Source organism: Chiloscyllium plagiosum, unplaced genomic scaffold (assembly GCF_037043375.1).
Source record: "Chiloscyllium plagiosum isolate Xiang-an unplaced genomic scaffold, Cpla_swu_hap1 HiC_scaffold_27, whole genome shotgun sequence".
Taxonomy (NCBI): Eukaryota; Metazoa; Chordata; class Chondrichthyes; order Orectolobiformes; family Hemiscylliidae; genus Chiloscyllium; species Chiloscyllium plagiosum.
Window position 1 is genome coordinate 65077142 of NW_028270165.1, and position 23127 is coordinate 65100268.

Consider the following 23127-nt stretch of genomic DNA (forward strand, 5'->3'; position numbering starts at 1 on the left):
TTTGGAATATTTCACGAACATTTGAACGATTATTATTCTGATACTTAGTCATTCAGGGAACGGAGATGTGACTGGTGAGGCCAGGATTTGTGCTGATGCCTGATTTCATTTTAACTAAGTTGGTTTTACAGGCCTTTAGTTATGATTTTGTCACTCTTTTATGAGCCTGAAGACCTTGTCGGGTCAAATGTCTTTTATGAGCCTGAAGACCTTGCAGATCAAATGTGGAAACCAGATTTGATTTCCTGACAAACATTAGGAGCTGCATGAGTTGTGTTTTCAATATTTCTTCATAGTTTCCCTGTTCACGAGCTGAAACTGGGCTCCAATTCCAGAGCATAAATTTTCCAACATTCCTCCAGAGAATGCATAAAGCATCTGAATTACTCGTGTCAACATTTTTACGACATGACATTATGCCCTCAACTCCTGGCAGGGAGTATCAGAATATGCACAAATGGCGCCGCAGAAATCAGATGTATTCATACCTTCTAATAAAAGATTTTGACGTATCCATAGCGTGGAGACAATTTTCAAAAGAAAATGGAGAATATTGGCAGTTACGTTAGTGAGTGACAGCATCACGTTTTAAAATTTATGTGCTATCCCAAATTTTCATAAGTGTTTTGAATGTCATAATTCTCAAACAGACTTGTTCCTCAATTTCCATTATCTTCTTGACCGTTGTCTCAGTCATGTTGCGGGTCATTTGCTCAGTGCAACATGCTCTGCCGTCAACCATGAGAGTAGTGGTAACATATAAATGGTCAAAGCATACGAGTAGCATCTGCAGACTGACAGTCGGCCTGAATGAATGGGGTCGCTAGCTAAAGACGAGACTTTATTTTCAACGAATGCCAGAATAGCAGCACTTTTATTTCCACGCCCCTCTCAATTTTTTTTCAGAAGAAATGTAATGACATGATGAAAGTATTTGAAAAAGTAAATGGACAAAATATCTTTATGATTGCAAATCATACATTTTCCTGTGATTGTCAGTTCTCGAATATCTGTGTTCATTTCAATCGCTGTTCTCAGTAACTCTTATTTTACAGATGAAAATTGGGCGCTAAGACTAGTGAATGGAGAAAGCCGCTGTGATGGCCGAGTTGAAGTTTACTCTCATGGAAGCTGGGGCGGAGTGCATGACACCGTGTGGGATCAGAATGATGCCAACGTTGTCTGCAGACAGCTGGGATGCGGTTATGCCTTAGAAATATATAATTCTTCAAAGTACGGGGAGAGTGATGGTGATGCGTGGGTACATGTTGTCCAATGTCATGGACATGAATCACAGCTCCAGGACTGCAGGATCTCCAACACATTGAATTCGTCTGACATCGAAGGCAGTAGCGTAGGGGTCCTCTGTTCAGGTAAGTAGACTCTTCCCATTTAAACCGGCTCAGATATATCAAGACAAATATTCATCTGCTGAGTAAATTGAGAATGTACACCACTTGCTTGTCAGTGCCACTGAAACCATTTATTCATCTCTGGGATGAAAGCAGATCTGAGGTGGGCGGCGGTTGCAGATGGATGAATATGAGAAATTGACACCATTTTGTTGTGAGATACAAGCATTACGTGGCAGGTCAGGTGAATTGGCTATGCTAAATTGCACAGAGTGTTATTTGCATTAGTCAGAGGGAAATGGGTTTGGGTGCGTTAAACGTCGGAGGGTCGGTGTGGACTGGTTGGTCCAAAGGGTCACTTTCCACAATGTAGGGAATCTAATCTAATCTAATCTTAAGGGGCGGCAGGCTGGGACAGTGGATAGCACTGCTGCCTCACAGCGCCAGAAACCCGGGTTCAATTCCCGCCTCAGGAAACTGTCTGAGTGGAGTTTGCACATTCTCCCCGTTTCTGCGTGAGTTTCCTCCGGGTGCTCTGGTTTCCTCTCACAGTCCAAAGATATGCAGTATAGGTGAATTAGCCATGTTAAATTGCCTGTAGTGTTAGGTGAAGGGGTAAATGTAGGGGAATGAGTGTGGGTGGGTTGCTCTTCAGAGGGTCGGTGTGGACTTGTTGGGCCGAAGGGCCTGTTTCCACACTCTAAGAAATCTAATCTAATCAGGAATCTAATTACAGTTTCTTAACCCAAAAGTACAGTTGACACACGTTCACAAATTATACTTTTAATGGTAAAGTCCTGGAGATTGTTGCCAAACATTGAGACCTCGGTGTGCAGACTCGAAGTGCATTGAAAATGGAGGCATGGAGAGTCAGTGCAGTGAAGAAGGTGATTGGTACTCTTACATTAATTGATCCGTGCCACTGAATACAAGAGTTCGAAAGTCATGCTGTGGCTGTACATTGGTTGGCCACTTTTGGACTTATGTGTATCATTCTGGCCACCCTTTTAGAAGAACAATGCTGGGAAACTTGAAAGAATTCAGAAAAGATTTGCAGTGATGTTACCAGAGTTGGAAGGATTGACTTTTTCGGAGAAGATAAACAGACTGGGGCGTTTTTCCCTGGATGGTCAGAGGCTGAAGGGAGACCTGACAGAAGTTTATTATATCAGGAGGGGCATGCATAAGGTGAATAGACAAGGCATTGTCCCCAGGATAGTGAAATCCGAATCTGGAGGGCAGAGGTTAAAAGTAAGGCGAAAAGATTTCTAATGGAACTGAGGGACAATGTTTGTCACAAAAGAGGTTGTACGTATGAAATATCTTGACAGTGAGGTGTTGGAGGATAGTAGAGTTACAACATTTAAAAGTCATCTGGATTTGTGAATAAATAGGAAGGGTTTAGAGATATGTGTGCGGAATGTTGTCAAATAGGAGTGGATTAATTTAGAATACGTGATTGACATGGAGGAGTTGGACTGAAGGGTTTGTTTCTGTGCTGGACATCTCTAGGACTCCATTACTTGAAATGACCGCATTTCTTTCAATTAGTAGAGCTTTTTATCTTCTCTGAGAAACTTTTGATCTTGTGCAGCATTGCAGAGACTGAAAGCGCAGTTTGAATTTTGTAGATAATGCACGAGAGATGGATTCCATACAAAACAAATGTCTTGAGATGTTTCACATGCGAAGTCGCCGCACTGGAATTATATAATATTTTGGGAGTCGTTGTGCGTTATGTATCTCGGGATGGTGATGAGACCCTGAAGGAACGCTTTCATGCTCATTGAAATGTCTAGGCAATGGCTTCTTGGTGAATGTGTGTAAAGTAGTCATCTCGAATTACAACCGGGGACATTGCAACAACATTGGAATGCTGTGCGGTAGATATAAGCAACTGTGTGACTTGTGATCAATCAGAAAAGCAGTTTGCAAGCAGTGAGCTCAGGCAAGGTCTCCTCTCGTGTCAGGTCCAGCGCACAAGTTGTCAAAAATTCCATTGTGCAGAATAAATTACAAACAGCTGTTATGCTGTTGACGTGATGGAAGCTTCACTTTTCCTCTATAAAGATCATAAAATGGTTCGTTAGAAGCTGAAGACAGTGTTTTAAGGGCGAACAAGTTTATTCTCAAACTGCAAGAAGCATGATTTAGACCAGAGCAGAAAACTGTGTGCAGTTAAGGAATCCATATCAGAGGATGGATTTGACAGTAATGGAGACAATGCAGTGGGCAACGTCTGAGAGATTTTCTTGAGATGAACAACATTTAGCTATGAAGACAACTTGGCCAGATTTGGATTCATTTCCTTTGAACAGAGTCGACTGAGTATGGGCAGGATTGAGGTGTATAATAAGCAAGAAGGAATCTTTCCCCTATGTTATGCAATTGCTTACCTTGCGGCATAGAGTTAAGGTGATGGACAGAAGGTTCAGAGGGACCTGAGGATATTCTTTTTCATCCACTTGGGGCGGGGGAGTAGTCTGGAACTCACTGCCTGTAAATGTGGTAGAGGCAGAAACGTTAGGGAAATCTAAGATATATTTAGATGTGCACTTGTGATGCGAAGGAGTTAAGGACGAACCCAAGTGCTGGGAAATGAGATTAAAATATTTAGAAGCTTGTTTTTGACAGAAACAAAATTGGTAGGCCGAAGGTTCTTTCTCTGTGCTGAAGACTTCTTAAATCCGTGATTCTGTGAATTAGTTCTGGACCTTTGTATCTAAGTACACGTGATAATAACCTGAAATGACTTTTCGTCCCCTTTCAGTATTTACACTTCTACAACTACTCAAAGTGCTATTGCTGTCATGCTAATATATATGTTGTCTTTCAGTTATATTCTCGTAAGGTATAGTATTCTCATGTGCGCTGATGAATGAAAGCTGAGACGGTATTTATATTGGATAAACGTACAGTTATGTGCACTATAAAATAGGGTGAGCATTAGACAAAGTAACACGTGGACAGACATAAATGGAGTGACAGGAAGAGAAAGCACAAATGCAACTGTTTGCAAAATTTTTCTCGGAATGTTCAATATAGAAAGGGAAACTTAACCTGGCAGTACCAGGTGCAATAAGATATTTTGAAACATTTCTGTGCTGTCCATTCTTGCTAAAAGGTTACACTTGATCGATTAATTTTGCAAGAAATTAAGTTTCAGCACAATAAGTATTTCTCATGAGAACATTTAAAACGCTCTTTCCTGTATCTATACACTATGTTGCCCTGAGTGATGAAGGGAATGTGCATTAAATGTGTAATTCTTTCACAGATCACTTTCAGTTAAGGCTGTCAGATGGTGGAAGCCCTTGTGCTGGTCGAGTGGAGATTTACTACAATGGAATATGGGGCTCAGTTTGTGATGATTCATGGGATGTGGTAGACGCTGAAGTCGTTTGTAAACAACTGGGTTGTGGAAAAGCACTGGATATGACACCCCCTTCCTCCTCTGGACCGGGCTCAGGCCACATTTGGTGGAAGGATGTGAAGTGTTCTGGAAACGAGTCATTTCTCTGGGAATGTCCTTCAGTACCATTGGGTCACCAAGACGACTGTTCTCATAAAGAGGATGTGAGAATTATGTGCTCGGGTGAGGCCATTCTTCAATGCTTTTAATTTGCTCGAATGTTGTAGGTGAGACGTCATGCTGACGTATGTTCACTGAACTCGAAGGAATGTAGAGCAGCGGCAGTAATTTAAAGAAACGATCTCTGACACTTACATGTACACAAAAAGTGAAAGAACAATTCGTTTCTCTAATCTAAGTTGCTTTTCTGTCAGTTTTTTAAATCTTCTATTGATACACGTCGCGTTTGTCATGAAAAGTGTCATTTTTGATCTGTTGTCACGACTCCAAGTGGATGTCAATATTGCCCTGATTGTCATAAAGGGTTTGCTAAAAATGAATTCCAAATTTATGATCTTTACTTTTGTAACGAGCCACCAGAAATATGAGACATGTTCGTGTGTCTATCGAACTATTTGTGGCTCGAAAATGAAGGAGTGATTTTTTTTTCTTTATGTTTCCGAGCAGACTTCACTGTATCAGACATAGCTCCTGTACAATTGTATCAGACCTGTACTGCCTGTTTATTACTGTGCACTTGCGGTTTTCATGATTTTTCAGAACGGTAAAAAGATTCCGTAATTTGCTTCCAACTGAGCAGTTTGAAACTTCCCTGATGATACAAAATTAAAAGTGATTGCATATCTATCTATATATATATATATAATTGAACAGCCATGATATCAGAACCAGTTCCAGTGGATCGTCACTTCTGCAAAGTGGACAATTTACCTTTAACACAGGCTTTCTGTTTTCTGTCAGTTTCTGCTTCTCGACCATTTCGGGTTCTCAAACAGTTCGCCAGATTCTAGTAGTGCCTTGGTCAAGTCCTTCTAAACTCCATGCACGATACACATTTGGCTCACTCCTTTTTTCATTGCAATATGTGTCATGAAGAAAACTGATCACAACGATCCGCGGATGCAGCGAATCTAAAACAAAAAAGGAAAATTTCTGGAAAAACTCATATGTCTAGCAGCATCCGTCGAGACAAAGAGACAACGTTTCATGTCCAGAGACACTTCCTCAATTCAGAATACGCGTCACTGGACCTGAAGATTTGTCTGTGCTTTCTCTCTTCACAGATTCTGTTGAGTTTCTCCAGCAATTCCCTTTGTTCATATCATGCATCCTGCTCGTTTCGGCAATCACAGGGCACACCAGCGATATGGACAATCTAACAATCTGGATATGTGTTATTGTTTGAACAGAACACAAGGAGCTGCGGCTGGTGAATGGAAAGCATGGCTGTGAGGGAAGAGTAGAGGTGTTCTACAATGGGACCTGGGGAACAGTGTGTTCAGACACATTGGATCCACACGTTGCCAAAGTGATTTGTAAACAGCTGCACTGTGGTGAGTTCCAGAATCTTGAATACGACGCTCAATCATTCGGAGCAGGAACGGGAACTATTTGGCTCGATGAGATGGAGTGTCTGTCACACGAGTCGACACTGTGGCAATGTCACACAGATCCGTGGGGTCAACACGACTGTCAACACCGGGAAGATGCTGGTGTAGTTTGTTCAGGTAAGATGACAAGCCTTCTCAATGTTCGGGTCATACTCAAACATGAATTCCCAATAGACTGAGCATCTTTCTCATTCCAACAGAGAGCAATGTGACAAAGGAGCAGACCCTCAGTTCAGCTTACTGCCATCAACAATTAGGTGCGTCTTCTTTCTCTATGTGCGAATTCTTGGAGATTCTGCTTTGTACTGCATTCAATAATAATCAGTTCTGTACCACAGATACGCAAGACAGTGTGCACTTGCATGGAGGAAGCAGCAACTGTTCTGGAAGAGTGGAAATCATGTGCGATAAACGCTGGGGAACGTTGTGTGGCAATTCCTGGGATATAACTGATGCTAATGTTGTCTGCAGAGAGCTGGGATGTGGCTTCGCTCTATCAGCCCGAGATGAGGCCGCTCTCTCCCAGGTGAAAGATGTTATCTGGCAGAATGATGTGAAGTGTAAGGGAAGAGAATTCTCTCTGTTGGACTGTCTCTCCGCAGCTCCAGCTAAAAGCAAGTGTAACCACAAGGAAATTGCCAGTGTAAAGTGTTCTGGTAAGATTGATGCTGACTGACGTGCGCCATTAATGTTAAAAATCAGGGCAACTATTTGATTTCCTAAGTTACATTTCCCTTCATAATTATTCGTACTTTCTGTTCCACAGGATCCGAGTTGGTGACGGTCTCCCCTTCACCTCCACCTGCGGGTATTTATGACTGATACTCTTATTAGTATTTGTGTTCGCGTTCGCCAGTGCCATTGTTTCCTTAATGATGATTATTTACAATTTTCCATGGCAGACCTTAACTATGCTAAACCCATTTGTACTCCCTCCTTTAAGGGCAGGAAAGCCCGTCTATTTCCATGCCTGTTGTCGTCTGTTCATCTTTGGGAGTCTTGTTAATCTGTGAGTTGGTCGCATTATTGGTGGTCATGCAGAGAAAATTGCAAATGAAAGGTAAGCATCATATCTACCGACTGAACTAACACTGCGTCACTTTCACTGTTGCATATGTTCTCGGGGCTGTACGTTTTTATTGCACTTTTCGAGCATTTGACTGAGATGGTCACGATTGTGCGGCACTTCTTGGCTGTTTGTTTTCTTCGAGGGACTTTGCCCAATGAAACGCTAAGTTTTAATAAACACTCAGATAAATGCATCAAAACTGTAAATAGCAGTTAAAAGAATATTCTAACTATGTGAAGTATGCATCAAGTCGCTCAATATATTTGGAGAGAAACTGAATTAACGTATAATGTGGAGTTGCTCCAGTCATTATCATTGGGAAAGAAATATAATGACTGCACTTTCTTATCTTTCAGTTAACATATACATGACATTCCAGAGCAGGTTAATGACGGCAGCAATATGTCTCCGTTTCATTGAGTTATTTGCAGACTGCCTCTAAATATTTCTTCATTAGTTACTATTATTTATGGTTCTTCAGTGTCTGGGTGCTGCTACCACAACCCAAGATCATTGAGAGGATTAAGGGTCCTTTTAAGGGAACTTCCAGTTAGGCAACAATTGGCTTCCCTTGACTGAGCAAATGACACTTCTGTACTTTGCACAATAATTTAAAAGCGTTTGCTTGGGAACCATTTTCCACGAGTTGGCAATGACAATCAACATTAATAACAATCATTTTCTATCCTTTCACATGCTCTTAATTTTCCTTTACATATAGCCATAAAAACTAGGCACTTAGTCTATCACGATCAATGTCATCAAGGTGCACCTTATTTCATTCGTCTCACGTTTTGATTTTTAACTAATTGTCATAATTATGCAATTGTTTAATGAAAGTAGTCCAATTCTAACAACATTATTATCAATCTTGTTTGTTAGCACCACAGTATGTTGAACATTAATTTGTAATCTCCTCAATGGTATCAAGTTTTTTAAAAAAATATAGGTTATTAGCAATTTCGTTTTTTTCATTGCATTAAAGAGTTTCATTTTCTGCACTCAACATTTTCAATCACATGCACCATTGCGAGCTGAGAATTTTCTTGAATAGATATTTGAATCAGCAAAATTAGAACAAAATACCCAAATTTATACCAACAAGAACGTATCGCTCTTTCTGCTTAACATACTAGGTTCGGTAACTGATGTGACATGGAAATTAATCATGGCCTGTTCACTTGTTTTTCCAATATGTTCTCCCTTCAGCGATCAGTTAACGTTGTGTGAAGATTCTAATCTACAGCATTGTGTGAACTCGTTCTTCTCTCCCCTGGTTCTTCAGATATAAACACCTTGTTTCTGCGAGTGTTCAGCTACAAATGCTGACCAGTCTATTGTGTATTCAACAGAACTTTACCTTGGTGGCAGAGGCTCACGCCTTGGTTTGTACCAAGGAATTTATGAAGAAATTGAGAATATTCCCCCTGGAAAGAGGACGGATCACAAACATGGACCAGGTATATATTTCCTATTGTATCGTGAATCATGACTGGATAAGTATAGCTTCCATTTAATTTGCAGTCTTCCATGATCAATGACTGAATGAACATGATTATTAGTTAAAACACAGTCGTCGTGTGTGGGAAGCTATCTCATTAACTGTGTCTCTGTCCGCATTTCGTGAGATGAAGAATTTCAATATGATAATTCCCACTGGCCGACATTCCTGATAGATTATTTCTGGCATGTATTTGAAAATGCAAACAGAACTATCAATTTCACTTCTACCCTGGTTCCACTCTGACCCCTTCAGATGGGTGGACAACTAATCAATTCGTCATTGATTTTAAAATAACATAACTTTTGCAGTAAGTATGGATTACACAGCACCAAAGAGCGGAAGCAAAATTGAGGAATCAATGTATAAACAAATATGATGAATCACAGAAGATGAGTGGTGCTGAAAGTGTGCATATGACTCTGAAACTTTGCAGGTGTTCAGATACAGTGTAAATGAATGGAAAGAAAATGTCTGGTAGATGATAAATGTGAAATTATCCATTTTGGTTGGAATAAAATTATACATGACTATTATTTGAACGGACATGGCCTGAAAAGTACAGATAGCAGATTTAGGACTAAATTGAGGAGGAACATTTTCACCCACAGGATTGAGAATTTATGGAATTCCCTGCCTCATCAGATGTCTTTAGAACTGGGGTGAATAATGTTTTGAACGTTAAAATCGTGAGTAAGTCGAACTGAAGCCACGAAAAGGTCAGTTATGATCTTATTGAACGGCGGAACTGGCTGGAACGGTCAGATGGAGTACTCCTGCTCTTAGTTCTTTTATCATATTCCTTCCCGCAGTGGGTTCACTTGACATTATTCCAGATATTTATACAGGCACGATTAAAGAACAATACTTTCTGTTGTCACCCTACAATTAATAACATAAAACCTTCAACTACAGTTCATAAGTCTACGACATACAGGATCAGGATTAGATCATTTGGCTCATCGAGTCTATTCTGCCATTCAATAAGGGCTGATGTGGTTCTCAACCACTTTGATTTGCCTTCTCCTTGGATGTTTTTATCCCCTTATTAACCAATAACCTTTGTATTTCTGTTTTAAATACACACTGATTGGCCTCAATAGCCATCTGTGTTCCATCGATTCGCAAGCCTCTGGTTGAAGAATATTTGCCTCATTCTAAATCTTATTGGTCATGGCTTCTCTTGGAATTCGAGTTTGAAAATAACTCTCCATTTTTATTTTTAGTAATTTATGCTTCCATTGACTCACTCAATCGCATTGAATACTACACCAGCCACAACTTGACCGACAATAATCCCGGATCTGAAAATCTTGAGGTGAAATCCAACAGCATTCCAGGTGTGTATAGCATCACTTTCTGTCAATTAATTTTCGTCCTACACCCTCTAAGCTGTCCAAAACTTAACGATTGCAACCCTCACAAGGTAGTGTGACCACTGGAATGTTGGTTAAAGAGAAAATCGCTGTTTTGATACCACATGATCATGGGCATGATCTGTCTGGCTGTCTTGTTGCTCACAGAGATTATAGAGCCTATGACCTCTACTTGTAATGTTCAAAGAGATGTGCGTTCGATGTCGTTGCTTTCAGGAACTGCACTCACACCCATTCCCGAAGAAGAATACGTCTCCTTAAGCTGAACATTACAAAAACAACCAGGTTATCATTCTAATCGCATTTTTACAGCACACCTTGGCCCACAGCCTTGTATGTCTTGACATTGCAAGTGCATCACTGAATACTTTTTTGAGCGCGTTTTGCCTCTCTCACCCTTCCTGGCAGAGAGTCGTAGATTTCCTGTTTACTTCTCCCATCACTTCTCTGAAATGTATGGCCTTTGGTCATTGATCTCTCCACCATAGAGAGATGTTCCTTCTTGTCTTCCCCAACTACAGTCGTCATCATTTCATGACTCATCGCAGGCATGCCAGCGACTCTGCATGCTCAGCTCCAAGTCAATCAATTGCAAGATAGATACAGCGGTAGGTCTCTCAGCCCTTCGTAACTCTTCCTCCTTTCAATGAGATAATTCCAAACTATAGTGTGGCCTAAATCCAGCTCCCTGCCTTTGAAGCATGTCCATAAATACCTTTGATCAACAATAATCTCGGCCACATATAAAATTAAGAATTGATCAGACATGCGCTAATTTTTGGGAAATATATTTCCAAACCCTGTACAGCTTTATCCTTTCTTGACATCTTCTCTGAACGGTCTGGCATTAATTCTGTGTATAACACCTCGAGCTAAAATAGTCTAATCAGTTGAAGTAGTTTACTTTATGTTGCCTATCTTATCCGGGTTATTATTTTGAATAATTCAATCAGATAACATTTCACCTTCTCATTTCCAGAGAAAACAATCCTAAGTTGCACCAACTCTGCTCATTCCGTAACTTCAGAATTTTGACCTAACTCTTCTGGTCTCAGTTTCCAGCACTTGCCTTATCTGAGACATTCGTCGCGTTTTCTAGTTATCGTTGTTGTGTATTTCAATTTGTATCAGTGATGCTCATCTTTCTCTCCAGGTCGAATTCGTGGTGAGTATGACGATGTTGAGACTGAAGATGCAGACTGTCATGATGGAAAGTTACAATTGGACAGTGATCCTGATGAACCCCTCACACTTACAGATGATGACAGTGGTCTTTGTTCACTCGGTGAGTTGAATAACAGATACTCACATCTTTAACCACCTTTCTGTGCATTCACACTGCCATAATTCCTTTCCATTCCATGATAATATTATATTTGCTGAAAATCCAAGAACAACGTCCAAACCTGTGCCTCATTTCCACACCTTGTCACTGAGAAAGCAATGTATTATTGGAGAACGATTTTTATTTCAATAGCATGAAGAACCGTCTTTAAAAAATGAATTCGATGCTATTCATGATACACTGCGTTTTGTCAGTTCTTCGAATCGCTGATCTTCACCCAATTTTGTAATTACAAATCTATAAAATTGCTGTTTCAATGCGTCATCAACTGGCTGTATGGAAAATATGAAAGATGGGGTTTTATGTGCTCAACAGTTTGAATGATTTAGTTCTTGTAGCTCACAGGGAATACAGAGCCTCGGACCTTTACTTGTAATGTGCAAAGAGATGTGGCTGTTTTCAGGAGCTGCACTCACACCCATTCCCGAAGAAGAATACGTCTCCTTAAGCTGAACATTAAAAATGCCAATAACTCACGGTTGCCTTTGAAACCCAGACTAGCTGATCAGCTGCTTAACCATTTTAGTGTTTCGAATGGCATTTTGGAAAAGAAAAACTGCTCCAATGTTCCTTGTATTCCCAGTTATCCGCTTTCATTATTCTTCACCTTCTCTCCTTTTTCACAGAGAGTTGTTTAATTACTGTTGTGAGAACCCTCCTGTAACATGTAACAGTCACCACACTGACAACCAAGCTCCTGTGTTTCTTTGAAGAAGGGTCACCGGGCCTGTAACTTTAACTTTGATGTGCTCCAAACATGTGTCCAGACATGCTGGGTTTTTTTCTAGCAATTCCCGTTGTTTGTTTCTGATTACGAATGGGCAAATGAACTTCCGTGCACTGCATGATTCGATAGAACTATGATACAGCCGTTGCCATGTTACCTCTGTTGTGCAATCAGAAAATACATCTGACTTCCCCTGATAACTCGCATATCGGTGGCGCCTTCACTGTTGACATACACTGGATGTGCGATCCAAAATTTTACAACGTTCGCATCAAACCCATAATTGCTGCGTTTCCCTCTGAATTCCAATGTTTCTGATGCAGAGGAGAGAATGGGATGCCTCGGCTTTCTGCAAAATTCTGAAATATCTTGAGCAATATGTAATGTTGAAAATCATCAGGGGAAACTTGACATTTATTTTTGAGTTAAACATTGAATACTTTCGTTAGGATTGTTTAAATTAATGAAGAAAGCAACTTTTATTGTTTCACAGAGATCTATTAAATTGTTTTAGGAGTGCGAAAGAAACCATAGATATTTGTTTATCTTGCAATTTCAATCAACATCTCACCTGCAAAATCGTGCATGGCCAATGATATACTTTTGAACATTTCATAACTACTATAATTTAGGATATTGCCCAGCCAATATTCGCACAAACCAGAGGCGATGATCATTTATAATATTTTCAGTGAGCTTGTTGATTGTAGAATAAATATTGGCCCAGTGATCACTTGCTGCACATATCTCTGCCAATCTTCAGAGTAATTTCCAGGCTGTCGTTTGCATCCAGCTGAACACACAGATAGAGAAACATGTCAATGTGCCTTCCAAATATGGCCCGTCATCAGTCTGACCTTGCTGAGGCAGAATTAGTCTTGTCCCTACTCCATGGAGTGAGAGTTTCAGCTCGGGATTGGTACATTTATGTGCTGTAAATAGAACCAGAGGCGACTTCAACGCGCGGACTCAAATTATTTTCTTTGTCATTTCAGGTCGATTTTAGAAGCGATTTCAACATGGGACGTCCTAATATTGCGAGAAGTCGCCGACTATCGTTTTGAATCTGCAAAATATTTTTCTCAAAAAAGCTGCAACTGGTTGTAATTCAGCAGCATTTACTTTGGCATTGAAATGTATATATTTACATATATATATATATATATATATATATATATATATATATACATTTGAAATATATCTGAAAAATTGCATGTTGTGTGTTTTAATGAGTCAAAAGTGGGTATAAACAGAGGACATCGAAGTTATTTTTGATGTGTGCATGCATTACGTAATTCATTTCTCAGTGTGGATTTTTGAAGTCACAATAGTGGACGATGGTCCTGTGGCTTGTCAATGAGGTATTGAGGAAATTTTATGTGAAATTGCTTTGCTTTCTCATACCGAATGAAGGAGGCTTTTAAACTTGTCAAGCCAAAGAATTCTATGAAGTGCTGTTTTGTTGTTTATTGAATGAAATGTTCTGTCCATGAACTGGGAATATTTCTGAAAGTGATGTTGCAAAATGTAGGACACAATTCATCAATAAAAATGCAGTGATTACAAGTTTGTTTTGGGATTCTGAGTCAGTTTGTTGATGTCAGTGCCGAGTGTATGTGTGTGAGTGTCAGTGAGTAAGTGAGAGTGGTTGTAATTAGCTGTGCTTGTGCAACTGCATCTCTGAATATGAGAATATTTGTGCTTCGGCCAGTACGTTGGAAAGTTGATTGCAGGAGGGAAGTACAGAGGAAATGGAAGGGAACTTGGAAAGTTAACATACAGAAGGATCGTGGCTTACAATCTTATTTTCTGTAAAAGTAGCAACGCAGGTGGGTCAGGTTAGCAAGGAGGCACATGACAAAGTTTCCTGCATTAGTCGGGAAATACATCGCATATTTTTTTATGCAGTCAGGTTGCATGTTGTCGAACTTTAATTAGGCCATATTTGGAAGATGACACACAGTTCTGGTTGCCGCACCACTGAAGTGACATGGAGACGTTGTTGAGGCTACCATTGAAACAGCAGCGTGCAGGTGTGGGACACTACAAAGGGTGTGTTGCATGCTCTGTTTGAAGGGGCATGTTTGGTGTGGATCGCCAAAGTTGCGAAGGGCACAAAGTTGTGGAAGCAAAATTTTGGTGTGGGTTGGTGGTCGGGGTTGGGTGGGTGGGGGGGGGGGCGGGGGGTGGGGGTGTTGAGATGTTCATTTTGAACGGGCAGAAAGGAGGAAAGTTCAGAAGGCTATGAATTGAGACACGGCATGTTTGAGAGTCAGAAATGTGTAGGGTAATATTTTAAGGTGTAAATAAGGGAGTGGTGTGTGAGAAAGACAGAACTAAAAGGTAGAGACAGAGATAAAAAAAAAAGTGAGCACATCCGGAGACGATATCTGTGACTGTGTCTCTGTGCAGTGGAGTCTCTGTTTATTGTAGATGTTGAATCTGTTGAAATAGGGTTTAGCCATTCCCCACTTTCTCTCAGTCATGCCTTTTGTTCAAAGTGATAGAACACTGATGGTCATGTTGATGCGAGTTTCCATGTGTGTGTCTTTGCTTTTTGTTGTGTTTGTACCAGTGTGTCTGTACCGGCCTGCAATGAAATATACTTTTTCCAGAAGGGAAGTTTGAATGAAACAATAAACTAAAAACTGCTTGAGTGAAAGGCTTGGAAGTTCTCTCGCTTTCTCTCTCTACTCCCTCCCCCAACCCTGTCCTCCTTTTGTATTCCAAGTGAGACAATGTTAACCAATACCAGTCCATAAGGAGCAGATATTTTTTCTTGGATAAAGCATTCAAGCTTGTGAATTTCCCAGGTTACATTGATACTCTCTTCTTCAAGGAGAAAGTGAGGACTGCAGATGCTGCAGATCAGAGCTGAAAATGCATTGCTGGAAAAGTGCTGCAGGTTAGGCAGCATCCAAGGAGGATGAGAATCGACGTTTCGGGCATGAGCCCTTCTTCAGGAATGATTGCTGAAGAAGGGCTCATGCCTGAAACGTCGATTCTCCTGCTCCTTGGATGCTGCCTGACCTGCTACGCTTTTCCAGCAACACACTTTCTTCTTCAAAACCCTGCGCTTGTAGAAATTTTGTTCAATCGATCTTGCCCCTGTGATATAAGCAGAAGGAGTTGAACAGAGCCAGTGTCGGCCTGACCCCCTCAAATATTAAATTCTTCCGTCACTTAGAATCTGACTCAACAAATTACATAGATATGTAAATTGCACAAAGTGCAAGAAAATACATCGTGTCTCCTTATAAAAACAATTCGCTGAGAGGTGCCTGAATACAGTTGCCAGCAAATGTTCGATTTTATGTGTACAATGTCAGGAAACAGCCCAAAGATAAATCAATTCGACATTGCAGAAGAAACTCATAGATTTTCTCAATATAAACATCTTTCACGCTGAGGGACCCGAAGTACAATTGCAATCATCTCACCAGTGTGTGCATATCCGTGTGCCTGCGTCTGTGTGGAGTGTATGGGCGTTAGTGTCGTGTGTATCTGTCTTTGTGTCAATATAGATGGCTATCTTTCTGTATCTGTATGCTGCTGTGAGTTGGTCGCTCTCTTTCTCTCTCTCTGATGATACGCGAGATGGCTTTCACGCTGCAGCATCTCCTGTGCAGTGGCGTTGGCCGGCCAGCAGAGGGTGGCGCTGTATTACTTTTAACACAAGGGAGCAATTGGTACAGAGACATTTCTGTTCGTCTCTTTCTCTCTCTGCCTTCTTCTTCTTTCCTCCTCACTCCTCCATCTCTCTCTCCCTCTCCCTGTCCCACTCTCACCTCGCTCTTCCTTCATTTCTCCCTTGCTCCATATCTCTCTACATGTTCCCCGTTCTCCACACCCTCTCCCCCACTCTTGAAGCCTTCCTCTCCTCCTTCTGATCCCTCATTGTCTCTCACTCTTTCACTTTCTCATGTTCCTGTCTGCCATGTCCCTCTTCCTCCCTCTCCCTGAATATTTCCCGCAGATCTGCACTTGAGGTGATATGCCGCACGTCCATAAACCATGACCATTTTCCCACATGTCAGGCATGGCTCAACAATGGCGAGTTTGGGCCCTGATATCAATTGATTCCAGTTTTGCAAGAGCTCCTTGATGTTACACTCGCTAGAATGTGGTTTTGATATCAGCGGCTATCATTCTCACCTACTTCTGGAATTCAGCTCTTTTGTTTATCTTTGAAACAAGGCAGTAATGAGGTCAGAACCTGTTTGAACCTGGAGGAACTCAAACTGGGAGCAACTGCGTAGGTTATTGCTGGCAAACACTGCTTGATAGCACTGTTGATGACGCTAAAAATGACATTGACGATGTTTGGAAGTAGGCTTACGGGGCGGCAATATACCAGTTGGAATTTGTTCTGTTTATTCTCCACAGACATAGCTGAGCAATTCCCGACATTGGGGCAGCTTGACTGGGGCGTGGGTGGCGGGGGGCGGGGCGTGGTTGCATGTTCTGGAATACCAGCATTCAGCGAATTTTTACAGAATGTTGTCAGGGCCATTAAACATTGCGGTTTCCAATGCCACCAACCTATTCTTGATATAACACAGAGCAATTCGAATTGGCTGAGCATTGTAATCTGTGATTCTGGGGACCGCTGGGGAAGGCCATTTCTGGCTGAAAGCTGCTCTGAATGTTTAAACCTTATGTCTTGCACTGATGTGCTAGGTACTTCCACCTTTGAAGATGGGCGAATTTGTGGAAACTCTTCCTCTCGTGAGTTATTTAATTGTTCTTCACCATGGATTTGGCAGGACTTCAGCGCTTAGATTTGATCCACTATTTTGAAATCTCCGTTGTCTAGGACAGAGAAATGTTGAACTATGTAAGCAAGTGTGTTCAGTTTGAATTTCTGCCCTGCTGTGGATCGTGTCAGAGCTTCATATAAAAGAAAAGAAATATACAACAAATTTGGAACGAACGTTAGAAAGTATCTTAGAAAATTTAGAAGTTCTGTTGAATATCACTGTACATTGAACAGGATCAACTTATACTAAAACATTTTAATTCGTTTTGGATGTTCGTGACTTCTGTTGTCATACAGGTGAAATAGGGATCAAATAAAAGAATTAAAATCATTCTAAAACAAAAATATGACAGATGAGACTGAGTTTTATATGATCTCTTCAAGAATTTATAGTCTTCACATCTACATCACCCACCCAGATGTGATGGTTCTAAGTGGCCTCCATCTTCCTTGTAAATGTGATGATATCTCCCAAATTTACATAACTGACCGACTGGCGTTCCACAATAAAACTGTGAGAACGTTCCATTGGGCTTTATTATTTAAAGCATACAGTGTCACAGTGATATCAGAAGAAGTAACATGATGTGAAACAAATGCCGTGATTGCCATGGGCTAGCGTAGAGACAAGATTAGATTCCCTACACTGTGGAAGCAAGCCCTTCGGCCAAACAAGTTCACACCGAACATCTGAAGAGTAACCCACCCAGACCCATTGCACTCTGACTAATGCACGTAGCTTTGTGGGCAGTTTAGAAAGGCTAATTCACCTGACCTGCACACGTTTGGACTGTTGCTTGTCATAGGACAAACAGGAAGACAGCTAACGATCCGCATCCATGAACACCAACTAGCCACGAAACGACACGACCAGCCACACACGCAGATGACAAGCATCATGAATTCGACTAGCACGACACTACTATTATAGGACAAGTCAAACAGAGAACAGCCAGGGAATTCCTAGAGGCATGGCACTCATCCACAGATTCAATCAATAAGCACATCGACCTGGACCCAATATACCGGCCATTGCAACGGACAGCTGGAACTGACAACCGGAAGCAGCAGATTCAAACCACTACGAATGCCGGAGGAAAGATCACAGAAGCGCTTCACAGGAGGCTCCCAAGCACTGAGGATGTCACCTAGACAGGGGACGAAACGTCTGCAACACAAATTCCCAGCTCGGCGAACAGAACCACAACAACGAGCACCCGAGCTACACATCTTCTCACAAACTGTGAAGAATTGTCTTAAAATGATGAATCTTTCCATTCACCCAGTACTCTGCATTCTCCTACTCCTTCCTAAGTGAATCATCTCACGCTTTTCTGCATTAAACTCCATTTCCTATCTCTCAGCCCAGCTCTGCACCTTATCTCTGTCCCTCTGCAACCTACAACATCCTACAGCACTATCCACGACTGTACCGACCTCAGTCCGCAAATTTACTAAACCATCCCTCTACACCCTTATCCAGGTCTTTTAAAGAAATGACACATAACAGTGGAACAAAAACAAACCCCTGCCATTCACGACTAGTAACTGAAATCCAGGAAGAACATTCCCCATCAATCACTACCCTCTGTCTTCTCTTAGCTAGCCAATTTCAGAGCCAAACCACTAAATCGACCTCAATCCCATGCCTCCGTATTTTGTGCAGTAGTCTACCATGGGGAATCTTATCAAACACCTCACTGAAATCCATATACACCACATCAACTGTTTGGTCACGTTATCAAAAAAATCAGTACGGTTTGTGAGGCACGTCCTACCCTTCACAAAACTGTGTTGACTATCCGTTATCAACTTATTCCAATCGAGATGATTATAAGTCCTATCTCTTACAACGTTTTCCAACAATTTACTCAGAAGAATCAGAATAGAGACCGCGGCTGTGTAGTGTAGAGGAGAAATGGGTGAAAGAAGACCAGATTGTGTTGTCGGCCGCATACAGATGGAAAATATTATGGGTCACAATGAATTGCCAGTAGGAGGTCACCTCGTGTGAGGAAGACACAGGCTAAGGTACCAAAGCACTTCTGTTGGCCTGGACTGCATAAGGATGTGTACACTTTGCCATACATTTCAGAGGTGCATAGTAGGGTGAGCCACAGGCAGTAATCAAACTGGTGCATTTGCTGTCAATTCCCGCGGATTCCAAGAACACGTCACGTGGGTTATGATTGATTGTGTATGTTCTCTCTGTAAAACCAGGAGTGGGAACCATTGCTTGCTCACTGTAATGGATGTATCGACGTTTCGGGCATAAGACCTTCTTCAGCCCTTCTTCGGGCATAAGCCCTTCCTGAAGAAGGGCGTATGCCCGAAATGTCGATTCTCCTTCTCCTTGGATGCTGCCTGACCTGCTGCGCTTTTCCAGCTACACACTTTTAAGCTCTGATCTCCAGCATCTACAGTCCTCACTTTCTCCACTGTAATGGATGTGGCTACCAGATTTCTGGAGGTATTTCCATATTGGTGTGTTAAGGCAAAAATGGTGGTGGAGGAGTTGGTACCTTTCTTTACCCAGTATGGGTAACCTAGAGAGATTCAGTCAGACCAAGTCTCCAATTTTTCTCCGCGGGACCTAAGGAAGTCATGGATAAATTCTGCATGCTGCACTTTAAATTAAATGCGTACCATCCTGAATCCAAGGGAGCCTTGGAAAGGTGGCATCAGACCCCGTAGATCATGTTTAAGAGCGTACTGTCAGGGTTACCCAAATGCTTTGGATAAAGGTATCCCATTCACATTGTTTGGAATAGAAATGCAAAAAGACTCCACCGCTTCCTCTGGCAGCTCATTCCAAACACGAATCATGTGAAAAAGCTACATTCAGTTCCCTTGTAAATCAATCCCCTCTCACCTTGAATTTATGCCGTCGATGTTTGGTTTCCCCCACCCTGGTGAATGAAAAGCCTTGGATACTCCTGTTATGTATGTCAATCGTGATTTTGTAAAGGTTTACAATGTCATCCATCAGTCACCTACAATCCGAGTAGAAATCAGTCCCAGCCGATCCAACCATTCCTGGCAACACAAACCATCCAGTTTAGATTACAGCATTGTAAATCTTTTCTGCTTTCTTTTCCAATTTAATAACATCCTTCCTTAAGCAGGGCTAGCAGAATTGAGCGTGGTACATCAAACGTGGCCTCACTAGATGGTGTGACCTCACCAGGTACATACCAGGAATGCCAACGACAGACAGAATGGGGTAGCAGACACCCTGAATTATCCAAAACACGTCCTGAATTCGAGATGTTAGAGATATCCAATTCTGGGAATGCCAGTAGAGTCCATTGGAGAAACATCAGTCCATTGTCATAATGATCACAATCAGTCACTCTCAGAATCCAATCTCTTCCTCTGTCTGTCAAGATGACCGGCCCCCATGACTGAGGGAGTTGGCACAACCACTGACATGGCAGGGTAACACGCTGCAAGGAGTCCCTGAGTATTAAAGGAGGAGAGTGCCCTCCAGGTACACAGCGATAAACTGTGGAGCCTGATGTTAATGGGAGATGGAGAACAAACAGTTTCCATTAACCCATTCCATTCCAGCAGCGTTCTACACAGTAACATCGAACGTCTTCCCAGTCTCATTAGTACCTTCGTGGCTCACTGGGGGAGTCAATGTGACACGTTTCAGATACGAGAGCGTTGTCAGAGGACTGGAGAAGTGTAAATTACCCAGGCCGTGTATTTAAAAAAATGGAATGGATTTGTTTTATTGTTAATTCATTCGCTGGATCTGATGTGTCTTTGGCTGGGCCCAGCATGCTGCCTGACCTGCTGTGCCTTTCCAGCACCACACTCTCGACATTTATCATGCTGTCCGTAGTTACGTCCATAAGAAGGTAAGGCGTGCGACTTGGAGGGGTCTTGAAGGATAAGGGGCAGCACATGGGGGAACACCAATCCCTGCAAGTTCCCCACCGACCCCCTCTCTTAATGAGAGGAGATATCAAAAGTTTAGTCGGAATGAGAAAGGGAAGCAAGTGTTTAGAAAATTGAAATCAAACAAGACCCTTGAGAGGTTTGAAGGAAGCAAAAAAAAACATTAACAGATGAATTATCAGTGCTAAAACAGACTCTAAAATGTTGTTGGCCAGTAGGATCAGGGCGATGTTATTTTTGCATTAAGAGCAAGTGTTCAGTGTGAACAGACTCAAGGACAAAGGAGGGAATTTATGACGAAAGCTAGAGGAAGGGGGTCAGGTCCTCAGGGAATATCTCGCATCCGTATCCACAACGGAGAATGAGATGGACGATGGGTATTTTAGGGAGGAATATGTTGTATGTCTTTAGCCACAAGAGAGGCTACAGGAGACTGGAGAATAGCCAACGTGTTCCTTTTGGTTAAAAAGAGCAACGCTGTTAATTCAGGGAATTACATGTAGCTGTGTCTTTCATCCATGTTAGGTAACTGCTTGTAGAAGATTCATAGGCACGGGATTTGCTCACATTTGGTAAAAAAAACGCATATTAGAGATAGTAGCCACGGGTTTACGTGGAATGCCGTGACTCACAAATGTGACTGAGTTTTATGAGCAAGTGATGAAGATAATTGATGAGGGTAGTGAGTAGATGTTGTTGCCGGTAAAGACTTTACTTAAGCATTGAATAATCTCCAGTATGTCGAGCAGATAAAACCACATGGGTTCCATGGTTGTGAGTTTGTAAGATAAATCAAAAATTGGCTTGGTCGGAGGAGACAGAAAGTACAACTTTGATATCTGTTTTCTGACTGGAGGTCTGTGAGATATCTCTTTGCAGAACGATCCTTGTTGTGACCTGCATTGTTTGTAAAATTCATTTAGCTGATCTGGTGAGTAAATTTCCAGAAAACATGACAATTACCGGAGATGTGGGTAGTGAGGAAGTCTGTCAAAGCATACAGCAGGCTATGGAGCATTTGGAAATTTGAGCAGAGAAATAGCAGATGGAGTTGGATCCCAATAAGTGTAATTTGATGGACGTGGGAGCTCAAAAGCAAGAGGAAATCACGTCAATGAAGGTCAAGGATTTTGGTAAAGTGTTTGATAAATCCCTCATCGTAGATTGGTTCAGAAAAGTAAGTGATATGGAATCCATGCTGATATGGAAAGTTTGGTGTAAAATTGAGTTGACCATTGAAAACACAGGATGTTACAGAACCGTGTTTTTCCCTGTCTGCAGGTGATGAACCACATGTATAAAATTTGGATGAAAGTATAGGTGGTTTCATTATTAAGTTTGCAGACGACACAAAAATTGACTGATTCTGCACAGTAAGGAAGGGAGTCAAAAATCACAACAAGTCATGGATCAGTTAGACATTTGGTTGGAGAAACAATGGATAGCGTTTTACCTGGCAAGAGATGGTGATGCATTTTTGGAAATTAAATGCAAGTGGAAACTGCACTGTTAATGGTCGGTCTCTGAATATCGTTGATTGACAAAGGGTTCACGCAGGTGGAAGCTTTGGAGAGCATGCAGAAGATGTTTCACAGAATGTTGGTGGATTGGAATGTATTAGCCACAAGGAGATGTTGGACAAACGTGGATTATTCCGTTTGAGCATCAGAGGCTGAGGGGGAGATTACTGAAGTATTTAAAACTATGAGAGGGAGAGGCAAAGAGAATAATCAGAATCTCCGTAGGGCGGAAATGTACAATACTGGTGGGCACAATTTTACGTTGAGAGGCAGAAAGGTGGAAGGAAAAGTCCGAGGCAGGTTTTTAACCTCAAAGATAGTAGTACCTGGAATGTGTTACAATGGGAGGTGGCATGAATAGTTATGGTATCAACAATGGTATTTAGACAGTTGAATGAACAGGTAGAGGATAGAGAGAAGCAGACCATATGCATGCAAATGGAATCAGTTGAGAACAGCATCATGGTGGACACAAGCATACTGGGCAGAAAGCCCAGCTCCTTTGGAGGTCTGGTCTATGTTCTATGGTGTGATCATATAATTCTGTGACATCAGTGCTCAACGTCTTTCTCTGTCTAATTCCCATTGC

The 23127-nt window shown here is 41.6% G+C and overlaps 1 protein-coding gene across 1 annotated transcript in view; it reads left to right on the forward strand.

Annotated features, from left to right (window-relative positions):
- The window catches only part of LOC148144485 (scavenger receptor cysteine-rich type 1 protein M130-like), a 49776-nt gene that overhangs the window by 12697 nt on the left and 13952 nt on the right, over window positions 1–23127 (forward strand). The window contains exons 6-14 of the mRNA XM_087975342.1: window positions 1056–1373; window positions 4630–4947; window positions 6135–6475; window positions 6661–6991; window positions 7102–7143; window positions 7279–7395; window positions 8757–8864; window positions 10132–10245; window positions 11435–11566. Coding sequence (XP_087831468.1) covers window positions 1056–1373; window positions 4630–4947; window positions 6135–6475; window positions 6661–6991; window positions 7102–7143; window positions 7279–7395; window positions 8757–8864; window positions 10132–10245; window positions 11435–11566 — 1821 coding nt within the window. The remainder of the gene's footprint in view (window positions 1–1055; window positions 1374–4629; window positions 4948–6134; window positions 6476–6660; window positions 6992–7101; window positions 7144–7278; window positions 7396–8756; window positions 8865–10131; window positions 10246–11434; window positions 11567–23127) is intronic.